This window comes from Scleropages formosus, chromosome 19, assembly GCF_900964775.1.
Source record: "Scleropages formosus chromosome 19, fSclFor1.1, whole genome shotgun sequence".
NCBI lineage: Eukaryota > Metazoa > Chordata > Actinopteri > Osteoglossiformes > Osteoglossidae > Scleropages > Scleropages formosus.
In genome coordinates, this window is record NC_041824.1 from 17015944 (window position 1) to 17033229 (window position 17286).

General features: G+C 48.0%; 1 protein-coding gene across 2 annotated transcripts in view; it reads left to right on the forward strand.

Moving 5' to 3' along the window:
- Nucleotides 1-17286, forward strand: part of nfatc2a (nuclear factor of activated T cells 2a) — a 44725-nt gene that overhangs the window by 790 nt on the left and 26649 nt on the right. Inside the window, exons 1-5 of one of the 2 annotated variants that reach the window (XM_018760673.2) lie at nt 2803-3356; nt 4310-5216; nt 6734-6902; nt 13805-14007; nt 15281-15453. In XM_018760673.2, the coding sequence (XP_018616189.1) occupies nt 3221-3356; nt 4310-5216; nt 6734-6902; nt 13805-14007; nt 15281-15453 (1588 nt within the window). In that variant the 5' untranslated portion in view covers nt 2803-3220. Of the gene's footprint in view, nt 1-2802; nt 3357-4309; nt 5217-6733; nt 6903-13804; nt 14008-15280; nt 15454-17286 lie in introns of those variants that run through there. The other variant, XM_018760674.2, reaches the window with a different exon arrangement.

Consider the following 17286-nt stretch of genomic DNA (forward strand, 5'->3'; position numbering starts at 1 on the left):
TCCTGTCATTACTTCGCCAACACAAATGTGAAACATAGTTTCATTCATTTAACGAACGTTCTCGTAAATCGACTTACGAACGTCAGCGTGTGTCGTTCGCAACATGAGGAGCTTACAGGCAACTTTCGCTCGCAACCGGTTGTTAACAAACGATTTGGTTGTTAAAAAACTGTTTTTTTAACAATGTTTATGAAATATGTTTGAGCATGTGGAAGAAAAAGGTGACTTTTCATGTTTCTCCCGACTGTCGGTCAGTTTCATTTAAATTAAATGCAACGCCACGTCTCTAACGTAACCGCCCCTCCCGTAACTCGGAGCGAAAACGGCACGCGACGGCGGCACGGAGCTGCCTGCGCGTGCTACCCTGCTCAGGCCACGCCCACTGCGCTGTCACCGTCGCGTCGGACGGGCGCGCGTCGCCCGCGAGCTTATCGCCGTGTCCTGCGCGCGACAGAGCGTTAAAATCGCGCCGCGGGAAAGTAACGTCGTGTAAGCGCGCGGGGAGTCCGTTTTCTTATATTTCTTAAACCAGTTTGCCGTCTGTCAATACGTGCATCCATTTCATTAAATCGGGCTTCGATTGGCGTACTTCCACATCCCTTCCTTCCTTCGTGATTTGGCCGCGAATCTCTGAATCGTAAACTTGATTGGAAGCAGAGCTTCACGAGTGGAAGTCTTACGAAGCTTTTTCTGCTGCATTTGTAGTGTTTTACGCTAAAAGTGTTGTAGCAGACATTTTTGTTGCCAAAAATGTCCGCTAAATAAAACTTCGCGGTAGTTAGGACTATAGCCTTGTGACCAGGAGGTTGTTGGTTTAAATCCCGCTCCAGCTGACGCGCCCTTCAGAATGGTTTTTGCTTTCAATAGAGACACTTAGAATACCCTGCTGTGTAAATAAGTAAACCATTGAGAGTGACAACTGACAGGTTCCTTGTGCACTGTAAAGTGTCAGTGTTGCACTGGGTACTGAGCCGCCATCCAGCGGGCAGTTGGTGAGGAATCTCCATGTTCCCCCGCTTTCTCCAGATCTCCCTCCCAGGATGTTCCCAGGACCACTGTGACCGCCCCCCCCCCCCCCCCCCCATCTGAATTTGCAGTTGCTCAGAAAAGACCAACTTATGAATGGGTGGTTGGATGCATGGATGGATGGATGGATGTATGGGGGGGGTTGGCAGGATGATCAGTGAGCTTCAAGTTTCTCAGAGCGGGATGCCGGGTCTGTGAATTGCATGCAGCAATAGCAGGGTGGAGGCTGGGTAAGAAGAGGGCCCAGCGGTGCTATATTGAGAACATCAGAGTTGTGAGTCACATAATTGGTTTATTACATTGCTGTCAGTTCAAAGGACAGTGTCCTGATCCGGTATTTGCGTTCTGAAAATAACAGGAAACCTCGGTCCCGATTGTTTTAGATTAAACGTTGCATTTTGAAGAAAGGCATTCCTCATCGGTTCAATAATGTGGGAGCTTTGAACTTGCTGTACAATAGATGGTGCCATTTCTCTGGGCACGGAGTCCCCTCTGCCTTTTCCCATGACTACAGTATACTATTTACACTTCAGTTAGGAGGCGCAGTACAATATGGGTTCTCTAAACTAGAGGTCAGCAAAGGCTAATGCTCAGGTGCAGGCTGGTTCTGTTCCCAAAGAAAGGCCAAGTCCCGCTTTGGAATTTAACAGCAAACCCATAAGGGGTCCCTTGATGCACTCTAATGAAAATTGCTCCCATTCATTTCAAACAGGTGTCTTCCTTCACGGATTTGTGTGGTAATGTTTTACACAACAATCCTTGAGCTGTCGCAAATGCAATATTGTTATCATTTATTTAACTGATGCCTTAGTCTAAGGTGACTCATGAAGGCAGATAAACAACTGAGGTTCCCATTTATACAGGAGGAAAATCATGTTATACCAATTCATGATAAGTACCATGATGATGGATATAAATAAACCTCAACATATTGAGCAACCGCTTGATAAGTACAAGGCCGCAGTGACCAGGAGCACATCCCACGGTCTTAGCGCACAGGGCGGGGTACGCACTGTATGGGACAGCAGTGCACTGTACTGCAATCACACAACTATAGGCAATTTAGTGACTGCTTATTTATTTAGCTGACACTTTTCTCTAGACTAGCTTTCAATGTTAAACTACTCTTAATTAGAAACCAGTTTATATAGCTGGGTAACTTCTATTGTGTCAATGCAGGGTAAACACATTGTTGAAGGGTGGGGGGGTCAGAGGTTCTTGGAGCACAAAGCAGCACCTTTAACCTACTTGCTGGTCCTGACTAGAGCCAATGTATGCGTGCTCCTACCAGGAGCTGTGTGGCACCAGCGCTACCACCATTCCACCCCGTATGAAATCACACACACTGCCTGAAACTGCTTGTCCCCGAGCAGGGTTGCGGTGAGCTGGAGCCTAACCTGGCCGCCCAGGGTGCAGGTCTGGGGGGCGGAGGGGGACGCACCCAGGATGGGACGCCAGTCTGCCACAGGGCACACCAGGCGGGATTCGAACCCCAGACCCACCTGGAGCAGGGACAGGCCAATCCCGCTGCGCCACCGCACCCACATGGCATGTATGAAAACAGATTGGGACAAATAGTTCGGAAATGCCATAGGTAATACGCCATCAGGGACACGTTAGCAAAGGCAGGTCCGTGGGAATGGGAAGGCGGGTGTCCGCGTGACGTGGAGAGTGACACGCGGCCGCCGCGGGTCCGCTGTTAGACTTGGGGGCGGGGGGTGGGCACAGAGTCCCTCGTACACACCCCGGCACCTGTATGCGTGTGTGACGGCAATTTGCTTCGTTGCACGTGTGGCCACGCGGAGGCGCGTTCTCCTTCTGTTTGTTTACGCTGCTAAGCCGGAGGGACCGCCTTACTGACAATGTGCGAAGTGGAATCAGGAAGTTGGCGTCGCGCGGAGCTGTCAGTTTCACGCTTTTGTTTTTCGGCTGTCGCGGTTGCAACTTTGAAACCTTTTCACGCTTAAAAAGTCATTGCCCGCCCCCTCCTTCGCCGGCAGCATCAGTATCATCATCAGCAGCAGCGGCGGCATCAGATCGTCAGCATCATCCTCCGCCCGCTACGCGGAGCTGCCCGGATCGCGCCGAAACTGCCCCCAAAGCACGCGGGGATCCTCTTATGCCGCTTTTTCTTTGCAAGCGGAGCGAACTGAGCTGCGTCGCGAGTCGTTCGTAAGCGCGGGGAGCGATACCGATGACCTCGGTTTACGAAGAGAAGGAGCCCAGCGCCCTGGGGCTCGCCGAGGAGCTCAGCGGGGTCACCTGCCATGATGAGCTCGACTTCGCCGACCTCTTCGAGTACGAGCCGCCCTGCTTCCCCGGGGACCAAGGTTTGTCACAAACTTTGTGTGGAAACGAGCGCTTTTTTAACCGCTTTTTTTTTTTTGGACCGCTGCCCCGTGCTCGTTCTCGCCCGGACTTTCTCTGAAGTGTAAATCATGAGATGAAATCAGTTACTGTTACTGCTGTGCCTTCGTGTAGCGCATCATCTTCACTGCCGCCCGCGACCAGGCCGGGATCACATACATTCGATGTCGCGCGTGGCGTGATGCGGCTGTTTTATGCAAAGTGTGCATTTGATTTATATGAAAAAATGACTCGATGGAAATGAGTTTTTGTACCTCCCTGGGAGTAAAAACAAAAACACTACCTTCTTCTTTCGCGCCAACAAGAAAATTTTACCCCCGTTCATCCGACTGCCGGTTAATAAATTAGCACTTCTTCTCACTTCTCGTTTCGCAAAACGATGGCGATCGGTCTTCACAAGTGACACTTGAAGTGTGTGTGTGTGTGTGGTTTTTTTTTGTTTTTAAAGAACTTTCCCGAGCTCTAGTCTCAGCCTTGCAGTGCTAAGGGGTGTGTTTGCACAGTGCATGCTGCTGTCAGTCAGTGTGTGTCCGGTGTGTGTTGACGCGCTGCGTGGGAATCAATGGTGACTGAGGGGAGCGCGCAGGTGAGGTGTGCGCTCCGCTCAGAGCGCCGTGCCCCCGGTTCCCACTGTGACAGTGCCATAACGCTGCCCTGCTTGCCTCTAAGGAAATAACCTGTCTAACAACATTTTTATGCACTTCATTAAAAGCATAAAGTTACACGTCAGATGATAACGTAACAAAAAAATGAGCATGAGTTTTTTAAAATGATTTCTTAGCAGCTGTAATTTTCACTTACTGCTCCTATGCTAAGTCTAGCGTTTCATGGTGTGTGTGGCTGTTGCTGCAGCTTCCGTTCGCTCTCCTTCGAAATCGCTGACGGGCTGTTCCCCGTATTCCCTCTGTCTCCGCAGATGAGTCTGTGCTCTCTCCGCACGTGCTCAGCTCTCCATCCGGCGTGGCCTACCACCTCGAGGAGGTCACCTACGACATCAAGTCCTGTAGCCCCTCCTACCACGAGCCCGCCGCAGACGGCCTCGAGAGCAGAGGCTACCTGGACCAGACCCGGCCGGGGGGTCTTGCGCTGAGCCCCAGGATAGAGATCACCCCCTCCCGCGAGCTCTACAACCATGGCCGGGACTCCCTCCAGGCGCACCCGCTCAACATCAGCCCCCGGCCCACTCTGACGGTCCCCGGCCACGACGGCCTGGCCTACCGGGAGCCACAGTGTCTGAGTCCTGCCAGCAGCAACTCCTCTACCAGCTGGCACTCGGAGAACTACTCCCCCTGGGCGTCTCCCTGCGTGTCCCCCAGCAGTGGCCAGGTGGCTGGTGACCTCTGCCCCCGCTTTCAGAACATCCACACAGGCTCCCCGCGCACCTCTCCCGGCACCTCCCCGCGCACCAGCATCTCGGAGGAGGGAGGCCTGGGCCCGCGTTCCCCGTCACCGCGGCCTGGCTCACGCTCGGCCTCCCCGCAGGGCAAGCGTACCTACGACATGTACAGGAATCCTAGCCTGATGCCCGGGCACCGCTCCCGCAGTCCGTCTCCGCACGGCGCCCGCGAAGAGTCCCGTGCTGCTCCGTACACCCACTCGCCCGGTCTCGTGGACGCTCTGAATGGCTTTGGCGCAGGCCTTCAAGGGTCCATCCCCACGAAGATCGTCAAGACGGCCAACGCCCCCTATGCACTGTACCGGGAGAACCTCCCAGAGAGCTATGTGCCGCCCACTGACCCAGATGTGAAGGGTCAGCAGGGGGCGGAGTCCTTTTTTGTTATCCCACCCATATGGCCCAAGCAGTTGGTCCCTGGTTTCCCCAGGTAAGGATGTCAACAGGTCATGTGTACCAGGGTGTAGAATAGATTGCAAGGTAAATGTCTCTCACCACTCATTAATGAGCTCCTTTCCAGTAATTGCCCAGAGCTTCATCCTTAATTCATTGCTCAAAAAAATTCCAACTTCTGGCCTCTAGCTGTAGATAGCACTGATTCATTTAGCTGATACTTTTCTCCAAAGCTTATAAATTAAGGTACGTGCACTGATTTACCCATTTATGCACCTGTGTAATTTTACCGCATCAATCCAGAGTAAGTACCTTGCTCAAAGGTATTCCAACAGGAAATGACATTAGAACCTTAGTCTTTTGAGTCCAAAGACAGCAGCTCTAACCACTGCACCACATGCTGCAGCATTAAGAGCTCCTCTCGAAGATGCTGTGCTAAATTATAAAACAGTCTCCAAAGTAACCTTCTTAGAAGGTTCTTAGATACTACCATGCTAAGAAATTTGAATTGGCTAAAGCCTAAACTTTATAGGTATGTAAATTTCTTCATAAACTTCTCAGGAAAATTCATATCTGCAGTCGTGTACAGTGATATTATGTGTTGCGGTAATTAAAAAAAAACAGCTCGTATCAATGAAATTAAAGTGGCAAAAATAAAGCCATTTTACAGGGCTGTTTCTTTTTGTTTTTAGAGGAAGTGAGTGATAATGACAAGATTATAGTATGCAAGAAATTTCTAACGCACATGATGGATGGCGGTGCAGTGATATATTTAGCAATTAAAGTCGTAAGCAATTTTTGAATAAAAGTGTCAGTTCAGCGGAGAAATCAGGTAAGGCCTCTCACTCTGCTTTACATGAACACCACCTGTGTAAAGAGCTACCTGTAAAGGTGTGTCCTTTTCTGTGCCTCGCATGTGGTTGAAGATGGGTCTGTCTGGGGTGAGCATGCATTGCGAGAAGACGTTCAGATGCAAGAGTCTCACAAACTGACCTGAAAAGCCTCCTGAAGATGAAAGGAAGCAGCTGCGTCGGTGGCAATAATAATAATTTAATGCAGAGCAGCTATACACAGGCGGGAAGGTGATGCAGCATTGCACATGATAACCACATAACTGAGGAAGAGGCCAATAAAAAGATGTCTTGAAATGCATAATTAAAAAGTGCCTTTGGCCGCAGTGTGCTGGGGAAGTCCAGCTTGGAGAAGAAGAAGCACGAATCTGCTCACCACATCATTAAAAATACTGCAGTGTGCATTCCTTGTTTCATGTGTTTGTGGATGCGCAACGTGTGCGTGTCATGATACCAGCTATGGTGCACAAAGCCGAGTGGGGTTCACAAAAGCATCTGAAAAAAAGAGCACGCAATTTTCTCACTGTCTGTATGCAGGCCATGTGAACCGAAGCAGCCGAGGTTAGCAGTATGTATTCTTATGATCCAAAATAGTTTGACACATGGATCTCATGTGTTAAATTTGACGCATGATCGCTTCAGGGGTATCTGGTGGCCTGATGAGCTGGTGAGTGATACCTGCACCTACCCTCTGCTCCTCCAGCATCCCAGTGTCCTCCCTGCCGCCACTGGAGTGGCCGGTGCCCAGCTGCACGGATCAGTATGAGCTCCGCATTGAGGTACAGCCCAAGCAGCATCACCGCGCCCACTACGAGACCGAGGGCAGCCGTGGGGCGGTCAAGGCTCTCAGTGGGGGTCACCCTGTTGTCCAGGTATGTCCCACTCTATCCAAACGTGTGCTTCATTGGCCCAGTTCTCTGTGTTCCAATGCGTCTTGTCAGCTTATGCTCAGTTATGCTGTCCAGGGCCCCATGCTTAGGAACTCTGTCCATAGCCAACAGAGTCCACTGCACTTAGTGCCAAGGCTCTTCTAAATGTTTGAACGTAGTGGTGTTTGTTTTGATGAACTCTATATTTAGGTCATTACATACTTCATTCTATGTAGACTCATGCCCAGGTGGGTGGCCAGCTGGCTTCGGTCAGTTCTAAAAATAAATTGATCTCCGTGTTATGGTCAGTGTGTTTAATCTAATAGGTGTATGTTTGAAAAGGTTTTCAAAAGTTCACACACACGACAGTTCAGTAATGAAGAATTTATTCTTGTCTACACTGTTATTCCGAGGACCGACTGAGAACTTTTACAAAGTTACAAATAATGCATATATTGTATGTGAGATACTACTTGTATACTAAAGTCAAAAGTACAGCTAAGGTTAAAAGCAAACAAATAAATGAATTAATGCTTTATTAAGTATAAGATGTGGTCATCAACCATGTACTTTATGGTGGTGAAATGATAGCCAGCCAGCAACAGAGGAGAGGAAAACAAAAGCAACAGACTGACCTCAAGCTAGAGAAGGCCCATAGTTACTGCGACATAAATCGGAATATGTTGCAATGTTTTACAAAGTCTTCATTTTGACTGGCTTGAATTCCTCCAGTGGCTCTGATTTGAGATCAAACATCAATCCTTAATCAATGTCTTCCTCCACTGAGCTCAGTGCATTGAAGATTTGCTCCTATATCAGGTACCTGGAGGAGCCCCTGTCCTACTCATAAATTACCTACGCTGGAGTATATGCTTAATGTTGGGCCCAAGTTGATTTTATTATCTCTGCTTATCAACTGGAGGGGTTGCAGTGGGAGTGGTCAAGGTCTGCTCTCCAGTGGGCCTGCGGTTCGAGTCCTGCTGGGAATGCCTGTCTCGGCTGGGGTGTGTCCCCTCCCCCTCTAGTCTTGTGCTCTGTGTTGCTGGGTTAGGCTCCTGCTCGGGACTGGTGGTTTCTGACTGTGGGTGTGTGCACTTATCAACTACCATGGGTTAGTGGATGAAATGTAGTTATTGAACTGGCCTTGAAGATCTTAAAAAGATATTTGCCACCTCCCCTCATACGTGCTTTGCCAAAGAGTACTTTACCTAATAGCCATACTGTTATTGTCTTCATGTCTCTCCTCTGTGTGTGTGTGTGTTAGGAACATTGTGCGTACTTGGCACAATGGTGTTTGTCTCATGAAACACCATGGCATTCTAGGACCATCTGATGGTCTACCCATAGGAGATACCTACTGTTGATGGTTCCAGAAGTCTGGCTACTGATGGTTAAAGGGAGTGACTTTGTGGAGAGGACCCTCATGAATTTCATGCAGTTGTTTTTGCTCATAAGATATGGTGGGACTTGTGCAAAGCCTTCGGAGAGTGGAGTAGAGCAATGCAGCTATTTCTGCTAGAAGGTGATAGGTGTGTTTCTGTAAAACCTCGCGTTATGGAAAATTGTGCAACAAAAATAGCGGTTTATGGGAAAAATGGATTTGGGGCAGAGCGCTCGACACCTAAACACATTCGTAAACGAAGTATTGGCAACTTTAATAGCAATCCTAATAAATACCTTAGCACAATTTGCAAACCAGACAATCAGCACATCCAACGCAAAGCATGTGGGAGAACTGAGTGTTGTGTGTGTTGCGTGTATGGCTACCATTCCTCCACAGGATGGCCTTTTCAGCTGTGTTACTTCCCCTTCAGCTCATTTACTCAGTGATGCAAGAAAAAGTAAACATGTTGGGGACAGAACTGCATATTGGAAAATGCGGGTTTTGCGTTACACTGACTACGTTCCTTTACGTACCAGTGGCCTTTGAGCCAATTAACGTTCTAAAAACTCGCATGGCAGCATGGTAAATGACTGTACCATGAGACAACAGACGACGATGCTGAGGGTGACAGTAAGTACAAATACACACAGAATACTTCTCTCTCGCAGCCAGTGGACAAGTTTGGATGAAGCTGCAGGAATTCTGACGTGACCTTTTGGGAATGTGCGCTCATGGTCACCTGACCATGTGGACCACAGGACTGGGTGTGCCATGTGCTGAGGTCACAGGTCCTTCTGTTACTTGTGAATCAGTCAAAAAGCCTCCAAAAAAAACAGGTACACAGTTTTCCTCATAGAAGATTCATTTTGCACTTATTGCCTTGGCGTGAGGGGGGTGCGGTGGTGCAACGGGTTTGGGCGGTGTCCGCTGTGTGGCCGGTCTGGGGTTCGAACCCTCCTTGGGGGGCCCTACGATGGACTGGCATCCCATCCGGGGTGCTTCCCCTCCCCCTTCAGCCCTGCACCTTGTGTCTCTAGGATGAGCTCCGGCTCACCGCGACCCTGCTCGGGGCAAGCGGTTGTTGACGTCGATCGGTTGGCCTCGGAGTGGTCTCGTGAAGCACAAAAAACTGACAAGTGTTGTTTTTAATCTTGTTCATTTATTTATGAAACGCCTTTCCACACTAAGTGTGCCTGTTTTTTGTGTGCACACAGCAACAGCTGCAAGGCTTCGGGGTTTGTTGTCTGTTGTGCCTCCATGTCACTTTTCTGTCACACGGTGTGTTTCTGTGACATGGTGGCTGACTCCGGCGTCGGGTCGATTCATTGCCATTCGGCGATCTCAGCCAAACGCTCGTCCCCAGGCTGACGGCAGCCAAGCTCCTCTCTGGATCGCTCCTCTACTTTTCCTTTATCCCAACCCAAATCTGACTCACCACGGCGCCATAGCAACCAGGTTCACAGATGGCCCATGGAAACAGCCCTGTGGTGTGTTTGCCTGTGTAGTTATTATTACCTTGCTGTGCCAGCTCTCTATGTGCACTGAAAACAGGCTTGTTTTTAGTTGTATTAAAAAAAATTATCGTGAATGTAAAAGTTAAAGTGTGGCATGGTGTAGGGAAAGCACTGCGCTGGGTGTCATATGCATTGGGAAAGGACGGGCTGGTGGCGGGGTTGTCCGTTGGTTTTTTCTAGCGCTGCCTCGGCCAGCCTGGTGCCCCAGCGCCGCCGCGGTGTCCTTCCGTGCCCTTGATGAGACCGGCTCCATTTCGCTGCCGGAGTCCAGCTGGGCTGCAGGCCCAGGCCTGCTCACCTCCTGGCCCCTGTTTGAGGCCGACCTTCCGTTACCCACTCAGCATCCTGACACCTGGATCCCAGATGGTGGCCTTGCTGTCCTACGTATCTTGCTGTTGATCTTGCGCATGTCCTGTTAAACAGCACATGCGCAACATCAGCAGCTTGTACATGCATATGAAACATACAGCAAATTTACACTCGTGTGTCTTTTGCTGCAAGAGTTGTCTGATCATTGGAAAGCCTCCGAACTCTGTTAGTAAAATAAAAAACAGTTGTGGGTTTCCTAGAGCTGCACATTTCAGGCAGTCCTCTCCTTGTGTCCCTCACCGAACTCGGTACTAGCTCTTTCAGGAGTAGGGTTTCTCATTCTTTCCCAAGGAGCGTCAAGCGTGACGTGAGCTACCTGTTAAATTTCTAAACGTTGAGCTCGGAGATGTTATCTGACTTCAGACACTTTGCACCAAGACAATTAACCAACTGCACATTTGCACACAAGTGGTCTGTGGGGAGAAAAGGCACCTTTCAAGATTCGCTGCTGGGTGCGTGTGTGTCTATGTGTTCTCATGCCACTGTAGGTCCCCAGCGTCTCCTCTCAAAAATTTTCTGTTTGCTGCGAAAAACAGACCACTTCCTGACCGATTCCGCCAAATAAATGAAAAATGATAAGGAGATATAGGTGGCAGTAGCAGTATATCCTGCCAGTATATAAGGACGTAACTCATTATCATGTCGCTGTAATATTATCATGGTTTCCCTTTACTCTCCACAATGTTCGCCTGTAATCTATGAGAAGTATCAATATTTCCTGCTAATCTCATCATATTTAAATTTAAGCGGTTCTGTTTTGCTTTTGCAAAGCGCCTGTTACCAGGTGATGCTTTATTTGACTTTTTTTTTTTTTTATTCCTTGCTCTAAAAACACGTAAAGAGTGCGGCAGTTGAGTGTAACTCTTTTGTATTTTTATCTTTTCTGTAATTTCAAGCCATGATTTAGACACCAGGGTTAGGCGACTTGAGGGCTAGTGATATTTCGTTACGAAGAAAGGCCTGGAGATTCTTTTGAGTGATAATTGCTATTTTAATTTCTAAGGGAAATGTGATTTTTGCCATGGTCACCTTAAAATTGTGAAATTGCTTCTTTTTTTTATCATTTTATTCTGTATTTTCTGCATAATCTACGATGCACATATTCCCACAATAATGTAGTGGGACATGTGAATTTCTAATAGTAAATTGACGGTAAACAGCAACTGTCAGCAGTTTTTAAAGTTATGCTTTAAGAAAAAAAAAATTGAATGGACTTCATTGTAGCCATAATCTATGGTGTCCTCTGGTAATTTGCCATAATCTGTTAGACTGGAGTTATGAGGTATAAAGAGTGAAAGCGCTCTTGACTAATGACGATGTGAATCAGACATTAACATGTTGCTCTCTGGTGGTCGGTCTTTACAGCCACAGACTCTTTATTAGCTCTGAAGGAAAACTGCGGTTGCATTATTTCCGTGGCCCAAGTGAGTGTGGCCGGCTTGCACCAAATGAAATTGAGAATGCCTTCTCAGACACCCTCTTGTTTTCTTTTCTTCTGATTTTGGCGGGGTTTTTTTTTTTTTTTTTTTTTTCTTTTTCAGGAGTGGCAGGAAGGGGGTGGGGTGGCGGTGGGTGCTGCAGTGTGAGCTGCACACCCTCACTCGTCCGGCTTCATGCTTTGCGGTTTCTGCGTACGCTTCCTTCCCATGAAGCCTGCGGCCGAGGCTCCCCCTCGTCAGCCCCCAGGGCCCTCGTGCTCTGCAGTCAACGGAGAGCGCCACACGTGCTCGAACCTGCAACAGATACTGCGGCCTGCCTTTCTTCCTGGCGTCGCAGTCGGCCCGAGCGTTACGCCCCTGTGCGTCGTCGGGACGGATGCCGTCCTAGGACGATGCCTCCCTTCTCGTTGCAGCGGTCACGGTTGTCTTGTGCACTTTCGGTTCCACTTGTGGTCCTCCCTCAGGGCCTGTGGCCGTTAACTGCGGCGCCATAGCTTTGAGTTTGTCGCTTCTGCTTGTTTTTAATAGCTTTTTAATTTTAGATAAAAAGTAGACCTGCTTTTTATTTCCCACTGCAATGTTTCTGTGCGATGGGAGGCCTCCCAGTTAATTTTTTTTTTCCTAAACACACCGCTGAGCTGCAATTTGCTTATGTAAATTCTTGCTGTTTACCTTGTTCTACAGCAGTATGTCGTACAGCAGTATTTTTACATATTGTCGTGCATGTTATTTATTTACAACGTGTGCATTGTCTGCTCTTAGTTTCCATCTAAAACTAACAAGAGATAGCTGAGCGGGGACTATTGAGAAAGCCAGTCGGTTATTTGGGTTCATTGTGGGTCTCGGTAAACGTCTTGTTTTCTGCCTGTGGGCCGGCGCTCGTGCAAAACTGTGATATTGGGCGGAGAGTTGTGACGGCGCATGAGGTGCTACAGTGTTATTAGTCCTGTCAAACAACTCACCGCCATGTGGCTCTGCGACCTGATCGCTTGTCCGAGACCGTATTCACGGTCCAGAGCTGGCGCACTGCTCCAGGGGCTGGAGTCGAATAAAACCGCTGCCGTTACTGTGGCCTGGATGAATGTGTTCCCTTTCCTTCTTTCTACGCTGAAGGCACATGCTGATTTATTTTCTGGTTAAGGGATGGGTTGGCAGTGTGTTGGGGTGTGGCGGTCTGCCTTGAGGGAGTTACACGTATTTGCTGGCCAAAGTCTGGCACTGACTCTTAAAGGATGTCCTGTCAACGCAGAGTAATTCATGTAATTATACATGGTGATCTGTGAGGGATCCACAACTGCTCTTCTCAGTATTACGGCACGGAAGGCACGGTGGCTCAGCGGGTAGTGTCGGTGTCTCGCGGCACCGGGGACTGTGCGTTGGGGCATGAGTTTGAACCCTGCTCGCTGTCTCTGGGTTTCCTCCCACAGTCTGAAGTCACACTTTTCAGGTGAAGTGAGCTCTTTAAATTGCCTTGTGTGTGTGTGAGAACAAGTATGTGCATGTGTTACACTGCTCCGTTGTGTAAATGGGTTGGGAGTTTAGTGTGAACAAATCACACACAATACAAGAATGTAAATTCAGAACAGTCAACCTAGCCAGGTGGAATAATAAAAAAAAAAAAGAAAAAACACTCCAATAACGGAACGTTACATCAAGACCTTAAAAATATTATGATAATAAACAGTCTTAATGGCCTTCTTATTATCACACTCCTCGATAGTGTTTATGTACTGCTTAACTTCTTTAAGAAAAACAGAAAAAAGAGGTTTCTTACTAGCAAATTTTGACCTGTGTATATGACATTTAGCCAAAATGATTAATAAATTAATGATATATGCTTGTTTCTCTGTACGTCTATCAAAACGAAAGAACCCAAACAGTACACATTCATAGTACAAAAGCAAAATCCTTTTTCACACAGTTTCTCAACAACAAATTTAGAGACATCCCTCCATAGCAGTTTAGTGCATCTGCTATTGCAAGTCGCTTGGTATTTTGCAGATACCTTTATCCAGTTAATCATTGTCATATGTCACTTTGGAGAAGGGTCTGCCGAAGGGAAAAATGTACAGGTATTTCTGCTACGGTTTCAGAAAAGCTGCTCTGACTCAGGGCACCTCGTTCTCTAGTTTTTTCTGACTTGCAGTTGTGAGCGTAGTCTGTTGACTGTAAACGGTTGCGTTTGCCTCTGTCTTACAGCTACACGGATACCGCGGCAAAGACCCGTTGGGCCTGCAGATCTTCATTGGCACAGCCGATGAGCGCATCCTCAAGCCCCACGCATTCTACCAGGTTCACCGCATCACCGGCAAGACCGTCACCACTACCAGCTACGAGAAGATCATCAGCAGCACCAAGGTTCTGGAGATCCCTCTGGAGCCCAAGAACAACATGAAAGCCGTGTAAGCCCACGCACGCTGCTCACTCCTGGGCCATGCTCTCCTCATCCATACGTATTTCCTGAGCTGTCGTAGTGCTGCACCACCCTTACGTTGTGGATCGCCATTATTCACGTGCTACACTTCTGTGTCACTTGCTTAGCTGGCTATAATGAAACAAGTGAAGCACTTCCTGCCAAACAGCTCCAAGCTCAGAATGGTTTTGGAAGAGCAGAAACACAGTTTAGCTATGTCAAAATATCGCATCAACCTAATATGACTTTTAATACTGTCATCCCAGAGATACAAGTGTTTGGTTTGTGAGAACTCAAAGTTACAAATGATTCCGTATAATACCCGTACTTCAATTTACAAAGCATTCCTTGGCGTTTACAAGGACAGAGTTTGTATTTTGTGTGTCGGAGTGGCACAGGACTAGAGCCACCATGTGGTCCTCTTCACACTTCTAGTTTGTCTTGAGCTGCATCAATTCTCAACCTCCATCGGTCCTTGTTCGCTTCGTTCACCTCTTATGATCTCAATGATCGTGACCCCGTTTGGACCGTCCAAACCATGTCCGCTTGTCCACTTGTCCACCGAGTGTCACTTCATTTCCGTTGTTTTTACTGATTTCTTTTGTCCCCACTGCTCTATTTCGTTTTTGGATAGGATAATGTGTGTGTGTGTTTTGTTTGTGAGTGTGTGTTAAGCGTACAGTGTGTAATAGCTATAAAAAGAGCAGAATGAGTGCAAAGGTAAACAGTCATACACAGTAATTAATGAAGGGAAACTGCCTTGTTATGATAACTAATGTTAACCCTTGAAATACTTGTCTCATTTAATGGGATTTGGTGATATTGTTTCAATTTACCCAAATGAGTGTAAATGTTTGTCATCAGACACACATAAAAACTTTTACCATTGAAATGAGTGGTAATTATAGTATTTCCTTGTCAAATGAGAGTTCACCTTACAAAGTATTTTCCAGGAATGAATGACCTTCCTAAGGCAGAGGAAGATAATACAGCAAATAGGTGTCATTTAAAAAAGTAAAACTTATAAAACTGGAACTTATGCCAATTAGATCTTTGATTTATGAGAAATCACCATACAAAGGTTTTTTCAGAAACAAACTATCATTGTAAGCTGGAGGAAGACTCTACTGCTATAGGTGAAAGCAGACTAGTCCTCCTGAGCCGCCAGTCTTCCGTTACCTGTCAGTATTCATACTGTTTTGCAAATGCCAGGTAAATGTGTAATTCGCTTTTCCTCTCACCCTGCGGTGTTTGTCTCACAGAATTGACTGCGCCGGCATCCTAAAGCTGCGCAACGCGGATATTGAGCTGAGGAAAGGCGAGACGGACATCGGCCGGAAGAACACGCGCGTCCGCCTCGTGTTCCGCGTGCACATACCCCAGACGGGCGGGCAGTGCGTGTCCCTTCAGGTGGCATCCCATCCCATCGAATGCTGTAAGTTCCCACAGTGCTCAAGCCCCCTGGAAGTCCAGCGGTCTCTCCGCCAGCCAGCGACTAACCGCAGCGCTCGCTGCGAAGGCGGGGGTCCTGCCTGACCCGAATGCTTCGTAAGCGGTGCTTTCCCTTGTGTTGCCATCAGCGAGGGCCGCTCGCACTTTCGCTTTTGTGCTTGGCCCATAGTGTAAACGGGTGCTGATGAGCCAGATTTTTGAGGAAGCACGGCGCAAATAGAGAAACTGACACTGAACCCATGGATGTGAACCGCGCTCCATTCTACGTAGCTTTTCTGTGCTCTTTCAGCCTGGTTGTGGAACTTCTGCGTTGTGAGAGGTGCTCTTTCAGCCTCCATTCTCTGGAAATACCTGCCCGTTGAGGCATTGTCTATGGCCGAGGGGAAAGCTGATAATACGACACAGTGCCATGTTTAATTTTGCATTCTAGTGTGTTTGAATCCCCCCCACCAAGCCAGAAACGCTCAGCTCCAAACCATCCTACTACCCCGGGCATTATTGGCTTGAGCTTTGTGTTTGGTGTTAACCTGACGTCACCGGCAAAGTAAATATAGTCAAAGAAGGAACAAGGTTCGAATTGAGCATGGACGCGTGGCTTTTGGCACTTCGGCCGAAGACCTGGGCTCACACAACGGCCACCTTTGTATGTGTTCCTCTTGGCGGCTGGAAGTGGCCGAACTTGCACTTTAGACCAAAACACCGTGGGTCTCAGGAATTTTTTAAACTTTTTAAAGCTGATAAAACAAAGATCCCAATTTAAGGATGAGCTTTGACTTAGGCACTCAAACTCTGTGCTTCTGTTCACTTCTTATTTTAATAAGGCTTTTTCATGGACTGTTAAAAACCCAAATTTTGCTTATCACATGTGAGCCAATTGGCCATTTAGATTCAAAATGTGAACAGCCAGACCTTGACATAAACTAATAGAGGTGTTAGACCTTCATTAGACCCCAGTTTAATAATTTCACTCATACCTTCTATCAGCATCATATGATGAGGTAAAACCCGGTAAAATCGCCCATTTTTTGCAGCAGATGTGTGTGTTTGGTTATTGCCAGCTGATGTACCAGCCTCCCTTTGCTTCGTGGTTAGTGAATGGCACCTGTGTTTTTGCATTTTCTCCGCATCATGTCCGGGCTTGGAGGCAGAGTGTCCGATAAGCAGAGGGGGAGAGGGTGAAGGAGCGTCCACTCTGTTGACTCAGAGTGTGGTGGGGACATGGGGAGTGCAGAGCCATGCAAAGATCCGGCGTGACAAGTGTGATGTTGCTTTGTTTTGCCTTTGTGCCGAGTGCAAGTGGCAGAAGTGCTTATGAGTTCAGGAGTGACCCATCTGATCAAGGCTGTCAAAAGTGTGACTTGTGGAGCAGGTTCAGCAACTTATAAAATGAGGTTATTAATGAATTAAAACAAAAAGTGGCGTTTTCTCGTTCTGCAGGGCGATCATATGTATGTAAGCCCACACGGCTTCCCTGAAATCGAGTCCGTAATCAGCCTATCTGATGAGGAAATCACCTGGCGGCGCTGACAGCGACGCCCCGTTTCACGTTTCAATTGTGTGGGAGGTCAAAGGGTTACTCTTGATGTAGGCCGTGTTGCGTGGTGCCATCGTGACAGGCGAGGGGAAATCCATCACCTTCGTCCCTTTTGCTCCTCAGCAGAGAATCGTGACAACGGGAGCGCATGGATGAGTGTCGGTTGTACTCGAACCTCAACGGTATTGAGGTGGTGTCCCAGTGCGTGCAGTTGTGTTCCTCCGTACACTGTCTTGCACTCATTCTTTCCCACTGCAACCTATTATATTGTGCTCCTTTTTT